Source organism: Hyperolius riggenbachi, chromosome 3 (assembly GCF_040937935.1).
Source record: "Hyperolius riggenbachi isolate aHypRig1 chromosome 3, aHypRig1.pri, whole genome shotgun sequence".
Lineage (NCBI taxonomy): Eukaryota > Metazoa > Chordata > Amphibia > Anura > Hyperoliidae > Hyperolius > Hyperolius riggenbachi.
The window spans coordinates 501,961,517-501,977,298 of record NC_090648.1 but is presented as its reverse complement, the minus strand read 5'-3'; the positions used below and the strand labels follow the sequence as shown (position 1 = coordinate 501,977,298).

Genomic DNA, 15,782 nt, shown 5'->3' with positions numbered 1-15,782 from the left:
TTGGATTGCCAATTTATTAATATACACACCCTAGCAATTTTCTCAGAGTTTCCAATCATTTTTATCATAATTGGGGACAATGTGAACATAGGTGTGTGTCGTCGTACATTGGTCAAATTTTTTGAAATGTTACAATCAGTCAGAAAAATTGATTGCAATTCTTAAATTGAACAGATATTTAAAAAAAAACGGTATGGTGTGTGGCCACCTTTAGAAGGATATGGATTTTTCCTTTTAAAATAATACCAGTTCAGTGTTTTCCCCAGATTTTTTTTCCAGCCGGGTAGCAATAAAAAGTAGCCGGGTGGGGCGATATGAGAGAATGCAGGGCCGGTGCCTTTCTTCACAATTCTGCTTACAGAATAGGAGGTGGTGAGCCGATGACAGCCGGGTGCTCACCAAAACTAGCCGGGTGGAGCATCCAGCTAAAACAGCCTGGGAAGAACACTGCCAGTTTCCTGACTCTCCTGCTGACTCTGTGTCTCTAATACTTTCAGCCACAGCCCCTGAACAAGCATGCAGATCAGGTGCTCTGACTGAAGTCAGACTGGATTAGCTGCATGCTTGTTTCAGGTGTGTGATTCAGCCACTACTGCAGCCAAAGAGATCAGCAGGACTGCCAGGAAACTGGTATGGTTTAAAAGGAAACATCCATATCCCTCTCAGTTTAGGTTCCCTTTAAAAAAAACAAAAATCTACTTACCTGGGGCTTCCTCCAGCCCCCTGGCAGCCGTCCTGTGCTTTCGCCGCAGCTACGCTGGCTTCGGGTCCCCTCCGGTACAGATGCCGACCTCGCTATGTTGGCATATAGTGCGCCTCAGCGAGCGGCTCTCGGAGTCGCAATGACGTCATCCGGACTGTACTGAGCAGGTGCAGAAGTACTACGCCTGCGCAGTACAGTCCGGATGACGTCAGCGCAGAGAGCCGCTCGCGCAGACGCAGTGGGCATCTTGCACCGGAGAGGACCCCAGGCCACCAGCGGGAAGCGGAGCTGCGGCGAGGGCACAGGACAGGGGCTGGAGGAAGCCCCAGGTGAGTAGATTTGTTTTTTAATCACCGCGGATCCTTTAAAACAGAAACCTCATTGGCTGGGATGCCCAAGCGATCACGTTTAGCTGCTGCCAGAGGGGCCCTGGTGATATCCCAGCCACCATGTACTGTATTTGGCACACTTCAGCCCATTGACCACATGTTTACTGTGACACTGTGAGAACGCTGTGACTTTACACACTTCAGACTTCCTGTATAAGACAAAGAAGCTGCAGGGTGTCGTCCTGACACTCCTGTGAGAAGTTACACAACACAGAGAGCCTCAGGAGTCCTGGGCAGGGCTGACTTTCTATAGCCTGGTATGAGGTCAGGTGTGTGCACTGCACTGACTGCAATCCTGGGGAGGGCCAGCTCTCTGCCCCCCTATAAGTGACAGGCCATCTGCACACAGCAGCCCTGAGGGGAGGGGCCTCTTCCATTCATTCCTAGCATTAGTTGCATGTACAGAAATACACCCCCCTGTACACTTAACCTTCTTTACGTCGGATCCAAAAATACCTTTGCTGAAAGGTTATGTGCAGAGCTGTGACAGCAAATGGGGACGGCAAGGGAAAATGAGACATTGGGCCTGAACTCTGGCACAGGATAGAAGGAAAACAGAGAAATGCACCCTGTATGTATTTAGAGAGTTTAGCCTGTCTAATTCCCCCTTATCTGTGGCTAGTCACAATTGTAATTTGATCTCTCAGCTGTGTCAGCTGGCTGCCTCAGCAGAGCAGCTAATTTGTAAACACAGGACGTTAACCCTTTGTCTGCTTCCATGAAAGCAGGAAGTAGACACACTGCAGATTCATGGCAGGATGTGTATCAGCTGTAACAAAGACATGTTTTTCTTTAAAAGATTATTATGCTGTTGCTTATCGTTTAGAGCAGAGAGGAAGTTCTGAGTTCAAGCCTGCTTTTTAAAAGCACATCTGGGGTTTGATTCACTAAGACATGCACGCCTTATCAAAGTTAACACGCCTTATCAGAGTAGCATAGTGAGCGCTACAAACCCGCAGGGGCTCAGGGCAGGAGGAGTGAAGCTCTCGTCATTGCCAATTAGCAGGCATAAGTTTGTAGCGCTCCCTGTGCTACTCTGATAAGGCGTGCTAACTTTGATAAGGCGTGTTATCTCTGATAAAGCATGCTATGTGTCTTAATGAATCAATGCCATGAAGTGAGAGGGGTATGTCGGCTGAATTAATAACTTCTGTTTACACAATGCACATTGCCTGGCTGTCTTGCTGATCCTCTGTCTTAAAAGGTAGCCATACATAGATATTGCTGCCCGATGGACCTTCCGATTTGATCGTTTTATCAAATTGTGGGAAAAAATTGGTTCCATAAAAGTGACCACCCTTTGGATCGATTTCGGGGTGAAGTTGGTTGAAAGGATTGATTGGAGACGCTGGAGAATCTCAGTCGCAGGTGCTTGATCAGGTGCTTGGCAGTAACGGTGTCTGATATGATATATGATGACAACTGTCGTACGTGACGGACCCCCGGCCCTGCCTCCCCCCCCCCCCCCCCTTGCCGCTGCATTGTAAAGTCTCATCTGCCCTGCTGACGTGTCTCCCGGCTGCATGCGCTGTCATCCCCGTTACAGAGTGCCTGTACGAGAAATGTGCCACATGGTGCAGCACTTGCGGTGACAGCAAAGGATGCTGGGAGTTGTGCCAGTGGAAAAGGCAAAAATTTACAGAGCGTGGGTACCGGGGGGGGGGGGATGGGGTGTCAGGCACGCAGAATCACTAAGTTGTTTCCAGATGCGGAGATCTATTGGGGATCGGTCTGCAGGGTGTATGGGCAGGCGACAGATGTCTCTCTGACCATATTCGTTCAGATCTGCCTCTTATATGGGCACCTTAAGGCTAGGAGCACACTAGGCAGCAATGCCTGCATTTTTGCCGCCAATGAAAGTCAATGGGCTACATGTAAAAATGCATATATGTGCGTTTTTGAAAACGCACAACGCGTGCATAGTTTTCAAAAAGGCACGTAAATTCCCCTCAATGCATCTCAATGGAGACACAGAGGAATGTGTTTTTTTGGGGGGAAAAATGTTACTGTATTGTACTCTTTTGACTAGAGAAATAAATAAAAAACGCAATTGTGAAACACACACAAAAAAAAAAAAAGGAAGCGCAATCGCATACAAAACTGCACCAAAAACGCAGCAAAGACATAAAAACGCACATCATGCCTGTTGTGCTGTCAGCCTCGTACTTTTAGCCTAATGCTCGGTACACACGATACAATTTTCTGGCAGATTTTCCGTTCAATGCTATTGAGAATCGATCAGAAATCAGATCAGACCAATTGAAAATAATCGATCTGGCAGTAAATCTGACAAAAAATTGTATTGTGTGAACCTAGCAATAGATGCAGATCAGATGTTTCTGACTGATATGTGACTGCATGACCACATGCTTGTTTCAGGTGTGCGATTCAGACTCTGCTGACGCCAGAGAGATCAGCAGGACAGCCAGGCAATGTGCATTGTTTAAAAGGAAATAAATATGGCAGTCTCCATATCCTGCTTCATTCCGGTGTACTTTAAGGCTCTGACCCAGTCTGAGCGGCGATGAATTTCTTGGCATTACTAAAGGCAAACAAAATAAATTGTCAAATGTCCTGTACCTTGTATTGTCTCTCTTAGGGTTGGCAGAGACAAATGAATAACCACTGTCGTCACAGCTCAGAGACCTCAGCGGGTCAGAGCTTTACCAGACACTACTGGAGCCAAAGAACAACAGCAGGACAGCCAGGCAACTGGTACTGTTTAATTAAATGTGAAGTTAGTTACTTAACCACCCTAGCGTTCTATTTATTTTGCCAGGGTGGCTGCGCAGCGGTTTTTATTTGTATTTTTTTTTTTTAAATCATGTAGCTAGCCTAGCGCTAGCTACATGATTCCCCCTCCCTGCTCCTTCCATCCCACCCCTCCGATCGCCGCCAGCGATCAAGCCCTTCCGGAACCCCGTTCTGAACAGGATTTCCTTTAGGGCTTCCCTTGTCGCCATGGCGACGATCGTGATGACGTTATCGACGTTGTGACATCACCGGGAGTCCCGATCCACCTCTCAGCGCCGCCTGGCACTGATTGGCCAGGCTGTGCACGGGGTCTGCGCTCTTTCGCGTTGGGTAGCGGCGCATCGGCGGCGAGCAGCGGCGATCGTTAGTAACACGATAAAAAAATGATCAAACTCGGCCCAGTGAGGCCTGAGCGGCGCCCTCCGGCGGTCATTGACGAGCTGAGCTCGTCAATACCGCCAAGGAGGTTAAAGAGAAACTCCGACCAAGAATTGAACTTTATCCCAATAGTGGATACCCCCTTTTACATGAGAAATCTATTCCTTTTCACAAACAGACCATCAGGGGGCGCTGTATGACTGATATTGTAGTGAAACCCCTCCCACAAGAAACTCTGAGGACCGTGGTACTCCTGGCAGTTTCCTGTCTGTGAACCTTGTTGCATTGTGGGAAAAGAGCTGTTTACAGCTGTTTTCAACTGCCAAAAAAGCATGCAGCAGCTACATCACCTGCCAACAGTAAAAATGTCTCAATGTGATAAATGTCAGAATGTAAATCAGGGATTTAAAAGATTTTACAATGGCCAAACACTGACTAAATCATTTATACATAATTATTGTAAAAATGAAGCACTTTTTTTTTATTACATTATTTTCACTGGAGTTCCTCTTTAAAGGAACACTGAGCACCTTTAAGAAAAACATGAACGAAAACGCATTTGCAGTGCAAGGCAAAAAAGAAAGGTCGACCGCGAGTATGAGGCTTAGTTAACACTCCAAAATGCAACTGCAATCTATAGGATGCAGAGCTCCCTGTCCAGAGGTAAAGTATCAGACTTTTTTTTTTAAAGAGAACCCGAGGTGGGGATCGTACAAAGAAATTTATACACAGAGGCTGGGTCTGGCTATAGTGTACAGCCTCTGTTGCTAGTTGAATCCCCCTGAAGTCCCCCCTGCGCTCTGCTCTCCCCCATAAATTACGGCCGCGCTATTTACCTTACTAATGTCACTCACGCCGCTCCCCCCGCGTCCCTTCCCTCCAATCAGCGGCAAGGGAAGGGACGTGGGCGGGGACCGGCGCTCTGCAGGAGGCGTGGGAGCGCCGTGAGTGAAACTAGTGAGGTAAATACAGCCCGCTGCGACACGCTGCGTGTCGCCAGCGTGGCTGTAATTTATGGGGGAGAGCGGAGCGCAGGGGGGACTTAGCGGGGATTCAACTAGCAACAGAGGCTGTGCACTATAGCCAGACCCAGCCTCTGTGTATAGTTTTGCTTGTACGATCCCCACCTCGGGTTCTCTTTAAAGAGAACCCGAGGTGGGTTTGAAGAATATTATCTGCATACAGAGGCTGGATCTGCCTATACAGCCCAGCCTCTGTTGCTATCCCAAACCCCCCTAAGGTCCCCTGCACTCTGCAATCCCTCATAAATCACAGCCGTGCTGCTGACAAACAGCTTGTCAGAGCTGGCTGTGTTTATCTCTATAGTGTCAGTCTGCTGCTCTCCCCGCCTCCTGCAGAACTCCTGTCCCCGCCTGCCTCCCTTGCCTCCCTGCTAATTGGAGGGAAGGGACGGGGGCAGGGACCGGAGCTATGCAGGAGGTGGGGGAGCAGCTGAGACTGACACTACAGATGTAAATACAGCCTCACAGCACGGCTGTGATTTATGAGGGATTGCAGAGTGCAGGGGGACCTTAGTGGGGTTTGGGATAGCAACAGAGGCTGGGCTTTATAGGCAGATCCAGCCTCTATATGCAGATAACATTCTTTAAACACACCTCGGGTTCTCTTTAAAGAGAACCCGAGGCTTTAAATCTTAGGAGGACAAAGAGGCATGTCCTTTGCACAATCACATGCCTCTGTGTCTATTGCTGCCTCTAGTCTCCTCCTCCCCCGGTGTCTGCTGTGCCCCCCTGAAAAAAGCTCCAATCTGCTTGTCGCTAGCCTTCTATTTACCTGCAGCCTGTCATTCATTCTGGGCTCACACCGCTTCTGTCCCCGCCAATGCCCGTCTCCTTGAGCTTCCTCCAATCGGAAGCAAAGCTGCGACCTGGGAGGTACCCTCTGGGTCGCGGCTTAGCTTCCAATTGGAGGAAGCTCACGGAGGCGGGCATCGGCAGGGACAGAGGCGGGGTGAGCCCAGAATGAATGACAGGCTGCAGGTAAACAGAAGGCTAGCGACAAGCAGATTGTCGCTAGCTGGGAGCTTTTTACAGGGGGGCACAGCAGACCCCAGGGGAGGGGGAGGGACTAGAGGCAGCCATAGCGAGACCCAGAGGCATGTGATTGTGCAAAGGACATGCCTCTGTGTCTTCTTAAAGAGACTCTGTAACGACAAAAAGATCCCCTGGGGGGTACTCACCTCGGGTGGGGGAAGCCTCAGGATCCTAATGAGGCTTCCCACGCCGTCCTCTGTCCCACGGAGGTCTCGCTGCAGCCCTCCGAACAGCCGGCGACTGTGCCGACTGTTCAATTCAATATTTACCTTTGCAGGCTCCAGCGGGGGCGCTGTGGCTGCTTTCGCTCCGAAGGAGGCGGAAATACCCGATCTCAGTCGGGTCCGCTCTACTGCGCAGGCGCCGGAGACTTGCGCCTGCGCAGTAGAGCGGACCCGACTGAGATCGGGTATTTCCGCCTCCTTCGGAGCGAAAGCAGCCAGAGCGCCTGCGCAGGAGCCTGCAAAGGTAAATATTACGTCACCGCTGTACGGAGGGCTGCAGCGAGACCCCCGAGGGACGGCAGACGGCGTGGGAAGCCTCATTAGGATCCTGAGGCTTCCCCCATCCGAGGTGAGTACCCCCCAGGGGACGTTTTAACGCTACAGATTCTCTTTAAAGGGAATCTAAACTGAGAAGGATATAAAATAATACCAGTTGCCTGACTCTCCTGCTGATCCTATGTCTCTAATACTTTCAGCCACAGCCCCCGAACAAGCATGCAGCAGATCAGGTGCTCTGATTGAAGTCAGACTGGATTAGCTGCATGCTTGTTTCAGGTCTGTGATTCAGCCACTACTCCAGCCAAAGAGATCAGCAGGACTGCCAGGCAACTGGTATTGTTTAAAAGGAAACATCCATATCCCTCTCAGTTAAGGTTTCCTTGAAGACTTAAAACACTTACCTCGGGTCTTCTTTAAAGAGATACTGGAGCTTCCTCCAGCCCACCGTAGGCCACGAGGTACCCCGGGATCCTCCTGGCCTCTCCCGCTCCCACAGGCGGCGGCGCCAGTACAAGTCTCCACTGCGCCGGCCGCCGTGAGAGTCCTGCGCATGCACGGTTCTCTAACTCTGAACCACGCATGCGCAGGACTCTCACGCCAGGCAGCATGACGACTCGTTGCCTGAGCAACGGGGACTCTTACTGGCGACTTCAGGTGGAAGTCTCCAATTAACGGAGCAGCCTGCGGGACCAAGAGAGAAGACAGGAGAATGCCAGGGGACCTTGCGGCCTGTGGTGGACTGGAGGAAGCCCCAAGTAAGTACAAATTGTGTTTTTTAAAAGGTACTCGGTGTCCTTAAAAAAAAAAGTCAGATACTTACCTATGGACAGTGAGGGCCCATTCACACTTAAAAGCACAAAACGGTAGCATTTAGTGCTACCGTTTTGCACGGGCGATTTTACAGCAATTAGCGTGGTAAAATCACTGTATACTCCTGCAATTCAGAGCAATCGCGATCAGCGCTTTTAAAAGAACTGTATCGCAATCGCTCCTGAATCGCGGCAAAATACTGCAGGGTACACACTGTGCGCTTGCCGCTCATTGCAAAACACCCGCGATCAACGGCAATTGCGGCACTGAGATCACTGACATAGGTTAAGCTAGCGCTTTCGGCGATTAGCGGGAATCACCTGCTAATCACCCAAGTGAGAAGGGGCACAGAAGGCTCTGCATCCCATAGAGTGCAATTGCGTTGTGGAGTGGTAGCTAAGCCTCAGACTCGCAGTCGTCATTTCTTTGCCTTGCATTGCGAATGTGTTTTCGTTGAGGTTTTTTAATTTTGGAAATGTGTTTTTCCAACAATTTCACAAATGGCAGCAAGAATTACATCTCCCTCCGAGTTGCGACAACTCGGAGGGGGAATAGTATTTAACGCCGCCTCAGAGTTTATCGGCAGCAGTGAGAGCCGTCTCACAACGCCGAACTGAGCGGCGCCGAATGAATATGCACCCAACAATTGCACGATGTGTACCAGGCATTATATAACAGATCAATGTCAGATCTGAATATCGATCTCATCACTCAATTGAATAGGATCTGGAGTAAGAATTGCATGGTGTATCTACCAGCCATTAGTAAGCCTCAGTGACTCAGCCATTCATCCCGTACAGAGAAGGAAATAGATATTCGTTATGCAGCTGGTGCCAGCTCTCTACATACCAAGGATCTACTGACCAATAGGGATGGGAATGGTTAGTAGTGTTGTCCGGATCATGAACGATTCGGATCTTTGATCCGAATCTATTTTATGAGTCGATAATCCGAATCATCAAAATGAGTGATTCGGATCGTAAAAGGGGCGGGGCCAGGAGCGACACGCCCCCTCTCAGCGGGCAGCGGGGTTCGGGAAGCAGAGCAAGGGTGGATTGCTGAGTTGGATGGGAGGCAGCCTTGCAGGGAGACAGGTAGATGAGAGGGGACATCGGTGCCACTGCCAGATATGTGTAGAGCACACACACTGGCTATAACGTACTGCCCATTATAGGCTGTCTGTTCGGACTGTTCCGTAGTGCTGCACAGTGAACACATGGGAAGCTTTTGGCTCAGCACAGCTCAGTAACTTTGCAGGCACTGTGATTGCACTGCACTCAGCACTAAACAGCTGCACTTATCTTCTGGGAATGCTTTCTTTCACTGTGCGACCTTTTCTTTCAAAGTGTACAGATGAACATATAGGTGAAATATATGTAAAGCATGTGATTTGCAGCATATGGGTATTACGTGCAAACATTTCTGCTCTCTGCTCGTCCCTCCTCCCTTCTCTGTCCACTCCCTGCCCTCTGTCCATCTTCTCCCCTTTTCTGTGTGTCCACTCCCTCCCCTTCTCCTGTCCACAGACCTGTCCTGCTGTTCATTTCACCCCCGAATGCTTCCGGTAGTAAAATGATCCGAGATTCGGATCAAAGATCCGGATCTCTTCAATGATCCGATTCGAATCATCCGGATCATTGAAAAGATCCGAACTTCCCATCTCTAATGGTTAGGAACTCATGGAGAAGCATGTGATCAGTTTGGTCAGCTGATAGATGTGTAAGGCTCTGATTGGCTGGTTATGATCATGTGCTAAACCAGGGTGTAGTCACAGCAAATCAGAACTTTACAAATCTATCAGCTGATCACACTGCTCACTCACATGCTTCTCCATAACATTGCCATTCCTACTGACCAACATATCCCACTGGTAAACTTATGATTGATTTGGGATGGTTTGTCGATTGATCGTGTGATCAGGTGCAGCAGTACACTGGAATTGAGGAAGAGGGAAAGCAAGGGATGGATACAAACATCTCTCCTACCCAACTGAATTCTGGCTGGTTGCTGGATCAGGCCAGAGCATGGTTAAAGTGGACCTGAACTCAGAACTTCCTCTCGGCTGTATAAGATAAGCAACAGCATAATAACCTTTACAGAAAACATTTCTTAGTTGCAGCTGATACATATCCTGTGATAAATCTGCAGTGTGTCTACTTCCTGCTTTCATGGAAGCAGACATATTGCTAATATCCTATGTTTACAAAAGAGCTGCTCTGCCGAGGCAGCCAGCTGACACAGCTGAGAGATCAAATTACAACCTGTGATTAGACAAAGATGAGGAGGAATTAGACAGGCTAAGCTCTGTAAATACATACAGGGTGCATTTATCTATGCTTTCCATCTGTTCTGTGCAAGAGTTCATGGTCCACTTTAAATCTAATTTTACCTTCAGGGACACCATAAGTAATTCAAGGGGAAATTAGCATTTGGACAAGCAGCAATTTAAGAGGAACTGTAGTGAAAACAAAAATGAAAAAATTGCTTTGTTTTTTTTTGTTTGTTTTTTTACAATATTCATCTGTAAATGATTTAGTCAGTGTTTGCCCATTGTAAAATCTTTCCTCTCCCTGATTTACATTCCGACATTTATCACAGGTGGTGGCTTCTTTACTGCTGGCAGGTGCAGCGCTGTGGGATGTTTCTGAGAGTTCTATAGCCAGAAGAAAATATACCTGGTCTCCCAGAATGCTCTAAAGGGTCCGTACAGTTAAACAGCCTAGGCTCAGTATCACTGGGAGTGGGATTACATACCAATATACATCTATAGGAAGTGTTTCTGATGCTGAAACCAGAAAAATTAAAATATAAGTTTCCTGGATAATTTACTGCATTCTGCTATATGTCACTATGGGTCCTCTTTACTGCATTCTGCTATATGTCACTACAGGGCCTCTTTACTGCATTCTGCTATATGTCACTACAGGGCCTCTTTACTGCACTCTGCTATATGTCACTACAGGGCCTCTTTACTGCACTCTGCTGTATGTCACTACAGGGCCTCTTTACTGCACTCTGCTATACATCACTACAGGGCCTCTTTACTGCACTCTGCTGTATGTCACTACAGGGCCTCTTTACTGCACTCTGCTATACATCACTACAGGGCCTCTTTATTGCCCCCTGCTATATGTCACTACAGGAGTACATTTGAATTTGGCGCTGGTAGACGTGGGGGCAGGATCCAGCTGTTATATGGCTGATCCTGCTTCTGCACAAGTCCGGGCCGAATTAATTACTATTCCCCCTCCAGGCCGCCATGGATAGTGGGGGAATGAAATAATTTGTCTTCCAGCGATTGCTGGAAGCCGAATTATTATGATTTTTAAGCAACCTCGGCTCCGTCTTCTGATGGCACCGACGTTACTCACTGAGCGTCGCTATAGACTGCATCCCTGTATAGTCTATGGCGGCACTGGCTGCGCCCAAATCTAGCAGCGCTGAAAAGCACTGCTCCCGTCACTACAGGGCCTCTTTACTGCATTCTACTACATGTCACTACAGGGCCTCTTGTTGTGCTAACCTATAGCAACCAATCAGAGTAATCACTTACATGGGATGGTTACAATACACAGATTCTGATTGGTTGTTATAGGAACAGTGTAACAAGACTGCAGCTGGACCACAGACATTTAATCCCAACCTTTTCCAAGTCACGACAAACCTCAAGGAAGCTATGTGACTTTGTGACAAACCGCAATGGCGTATTAACATGCGTTTCATATAAAACCATGCATTTAATTTGAATGCATTGGCGTTCTGGTAGGTTCTCCCTAGTGACAGACCCCCAGTGACCCCTCAGTCAGTGGCAGACCCCCAGTGATTCCTCAGTCAGTGGCAGATCCCCAGTGACCTCTCAGTCAGTGGCAGATCCCCAGTGACCTCTCAGTCAGTGGCAGATCCCCAGTGACCTCTCAGTCAGTGGAAGACCCCAGTGACCTCTCAGTCAGTTGCAGATCCCCAGTGACCCCTCAGTCAGTGGCAGACCCCCAGTGACCCCTCAGTCAGTGGCAGACCCCCAGTGACCCCTCAGTCAGTGGCAGTTCCCCAGTGACCTCTCAGTCAGTGGCAGATCCCCAGTGATTCCTCAGTCAGTGGCAAATCCCCAGTGACCCCTCAGTCAGTGGCAGTTCCTCAGTGACCCCTCAGTCAGTGGCAGTTCCTCAGTGACCCCTCAGTCAGTGGCAGACCCCCAGTGACCCCTCAGTCAGTGGCAGTTCCCCAGTGACCCCTCAGTCAGTGGCAGATCCCCAGTGATTCCTCAGACAGTGGCAAATCCCCAGTGACCCCTCAGTCAGTGGCAGTTCCTCAGTGACCCCTCAGTCAGTGGCAGTTCCTCAGTGACCCCTCAGTCAGTGGCAGTTCCCCAGTGACCCCTCAGTCAGTGGCAGACCCCCAGTGACACCCCAGCCAGTGGCTGATCCCCAGTGACCCCTCAGTCAGTGGCAAACCCCCAGTGACCCCTCAGTCAGTGGCAGACCCCCAGTGAGACCTCAGTCAGTGGCAGACCCCCAGTGACCCCTCAGTCAGTGGCAGACCCCCAGTGACCCCTTAGTCAGTGGCAGACCCCCAGTGACCCCTCAGTCAGTGGCAGACCCCCAGTGACCCCTCAGTCAGTGGCAGTTCCTCAGTGACCCCTCAGTGGCACACCCCCAGTGACCCCTCAGTCAGTGGCAAACCCCCAGTGACCCCTCAGTCAGTGGCAAACCCCCAGTGACCCCTCAGTCAGTGGCAAACCCCCAGTGACCCCTCAGTCAGTAGCAAACCCCCAGTGACCCCTCAGTTAGTGGCAAACCCCCAGTGACCCCTCAGTTAGTGGCAAACCCCCAGTGACCCCTCAGACAGTGGCAGACCTCTCAGTCAGTGGCAGACCCCCAGTGACCCCCCAGTAAGGCTGACCATACATATACTGATTTCTCCACCAGATTCGTTCTCTGTGATTCAAAATTGCTCCTCCTCCAAAGCCCTTGTATCTTTTCTGTTACTACCGAAATGCAGGACCGATCAACTTATCAATCACTACTACTTGATTGATCGCTTGCCACAGTGGCTTTTTATTAACCTACACGAGGGTACAACAGTTGTCGACCTGCGCATAGCTGATGGTCGTTGGCCTGTGTATGGCTACAACCTGCCAGTCGCTACAACAGTCATCAACCTGCACGTGGCAACAATTGTCGAAGACTTGTGTGTGGCTCAAATTGTCCTCGACCTGCTCATGGATCTGGTATTGTCCTATGTATGGCTGTGACTGTAACATTGCTGCAGCCGAAAGCATGGTCGATCAATGGGGCGAAATTGGTCGCATGTACTGATCGGACATGCTGGAAATTGGGCTGACATTCTCGATCAAATCCACAATGGAAACTGCAGATGAAGAACGTGACGGAAACGGTTTATGTTTTATGCCGCCTACCCCCCATGCAGTTATCCTTTACCTGTCACGCCGCCGCTGTCCTCGTATTTCCGCATTCGCACAGATAAAGCGTAACTGCACGGAGCACCCCGGGGGAGGGGCATAAAACATTAGGGGGATAGTGGTTGGGGGCGAGGTGGCGTTACAAGGCTGATTACCGCAATATTTCATACTGAAATTGATCGGGAATCAGACTGTGACGGCCAACTCATCTCTCTCTGATCAGATTCGATCAGAGAGAGATCTGTCTGTTGGCTGATTGGTAGTTGTATGGCCACCTTTACCCTTTGTGGCCAGCACTGGTGCTCAGTACAGAATGAATGAAGATCCAGTGATAGAGCTGAGTTACCTGCTTGCTGAGAGTGTGGACAGTCTGGGCCAGCTCGCCCTTCTGCTGGGACAGGTGCTGCAGTCTGCTGCCGATGAGGGTCATCTCCTGGTGCAGGACATAGAGGAAGCCCCCTGTGCAGAGCAGCCCGGCCACCATCACCCCATAGAACAGCAGGGAGAGCAGCTTGACCACAGTCCCCCCGCTGCCCCCCGGGGCTGGAGGCGCCCCTTTGCTGCTGCCCTTGCTGTGGCTCTTCTTTGCCACGTCATTGGCCGCCGGCTGGGCATGGCTCTCCGGGGCATTGGTCTTATTCCTGTGCCTGGCGCTGGTCATGGTGAATGCTGGCCGGCCGGGGCTGCAGTGAGAGAGGGGGAGAGACCTTCCTCCTGCAGGAGACCAATGGGGGCCGGAGGAGGCCGGGCTCAGCTGCGCCAAAAAAACTTTCTGGAAAGTTGAGTGGAGCTCAGAGAAAGTTTGGCTGCCGCCCTCCCCCCATCGCACCCCGGCCCCCCTCCCTCCTCCACCCCGGCCCCTCCTGCGGAGGGATGGGGACACTGCCACGCACACACTCGGCTGCTGGGCTGGGTGTATGGAGGAGGTGTGTGCACATAATGAGATGTGTAGAGATTCATTATAGGTTGTTCTCATACATCTGTAAAAAGCTAGCCACACATCAGGCGACTTGGCAGCTAATCGACCATCTGATTCCATTATTATAATTGAATCAGATGAAATTCGGTGCCTACCCGACCGACAATGCGACAAATTGCAGGACGAAATTGGTTGCATAAGTCAATCGCACATAATGCAAGATGTAGGGCCGACTTGCTCGATCTGATGTGCAGCAGTAACGGCGTGAAATTTTGGGACAATTGACAGTGGCGTAGTTAAGGAGCTGTGGGCCCCGATGCAAGTTTTACAATGGGGCCCCTCAAGCACTCTATACCTAACAATTGATACGACGCACCAACATTGGCAATTACAGTGTCAGAGGTGCAAGAAGGGGATGGGTATTGGGTAGCAGTTTATTAAGGATTACCACTATTCAAGGTCTCTAAAGAAGTGATTATTATGAGCACAGGACCAATAGAGAGCTAATACTGTAGTTAAGGGAGGGCCCTCTGGCCCAAATGCCCCTGTGAGGTTGAGAGAGTATCCTGCGTCCGCCTCCCGGGCACAACCATCTCCAACAACAACCTAAGCTGGAAGGCAAACACCACCTCTACCCAGAGGAAGGACCAGCAAAGACAATTCTACCTTCGGCAACTGAAAAAATTAGGTGGGGCAAAGGGGCTTCTGACAAGCGTTCCCTTCATCACCATTGAGTCTGTCCTCTGCACATCCATCCTGGTCTGGTAGGCCGGTTCCCCTGCCAGTGACAGATACAAACTACAGAGGGTCATCAGATAAGCAGAGAGGATACTGGGAAAATCCCTCCCCTCTCTTGACCTGCTCTACAACAGCAGACTGTGCTCCAGAGTGTTGAGGATCCCTAAGGACCCCTCACACCCAGGACACTGCTTCTTCAGTCAGCTACTGCCAGACCGAAGATTTCTGTCCATGTTCACCAAGCCCTCGAGGCACAGAAACACGTGATCCCCCTCTGCTGTCAACCTCTTGAACTCAGGACTGTGGCCACTGGTCACTGTTAACGATTAACTGCACTTGTTATTGGGGGAGATTGTTGACCACACTGGGTAGGGCGGGGGGGTTTATGACAAGACAAAAAACATTTATATCGCGCTTTTCTTCTGGCAGACTCAAAGCGTCAGAGCTGCAGCCACTAGGGCGCGCTCTATAGGCAGTAGCAGTGTTAGGGAGACTTGCCAAAGGTCTCCTACTGAATAGGTGCTGGCTTACTGAACAGGCAGAGCTGAGATTCGAACCCTGGTCTCCTGTGTCAGAGGCAGAGCCCTTAAGGAACCAGAGACAAAGCACCCTCATGTATTTTACCATATATATCAATGGGAACATGACACCCACCCTGCTCTCTGCTTCATTCTTCTCTACTAAATCTGCCTGTTATCAGCCCTGATAAAAATACCTGACTGAGCATTCAGTCCACCTTTTCCCGGAATGATTATAGCTGAGTCAGTCTTCAGTGATGTCTTTTGAAGCCCAAGCCTGCCCCCTTGTGGCTCTGCTTTGCTGCTTCGAGGATAAATGGCAGCAAAGCAGAGCCACAAGGGGGCAGACTTGGGCTTGAAAAGACATCACAGAAGACTGACTCAGCTATGATCATTCAGGGCAAAGCCAGAGTGAATGCTCAGTCGGGGATTCTTATCAGGGCTGATAACAGGCAGATTTAGCAGAGAAGAATGAAACAGAGAGCAGGGTAGGTGTTTTCTCTAATGTTCCCACTGATATATATGGTAAAATACATGAGGGTGCTTCATCTCTGGTTCACTTTCACCATCCAGCCACCATTGGCTTTACTTGTTATG

At 49.9% G+C, this 15,782-nt stretch overlaps 1 protein-coding gene across 1 annotated transcript in view; it reads right to left on the bottom strand.

Annotated features, from left to right (window-relative positions):
* Nucleotides 1-13,827, bottom strand: part of CKAP4 (cytoskeleton associated protein 4) — a 32,305-nt gene extending 18,478 nt beyond the window's left edge. The window contains exon 1 of the mRNA XM_068273114.1: nucleotides 13,357-13,827. Coding sequence (XP_068129215.1) covers nucleotides 13,357-13,671 — 315 coding nt within the window. The 5' untranslated portion in view covers nucleotides 13,672-13,827. The remainder of the gene's footprint in view (nucleotides 1-13,356) is intronic.
* Between the last annotated feature and the right edge of the window lie 1,955 nt (nucleotides 13,828-15,782).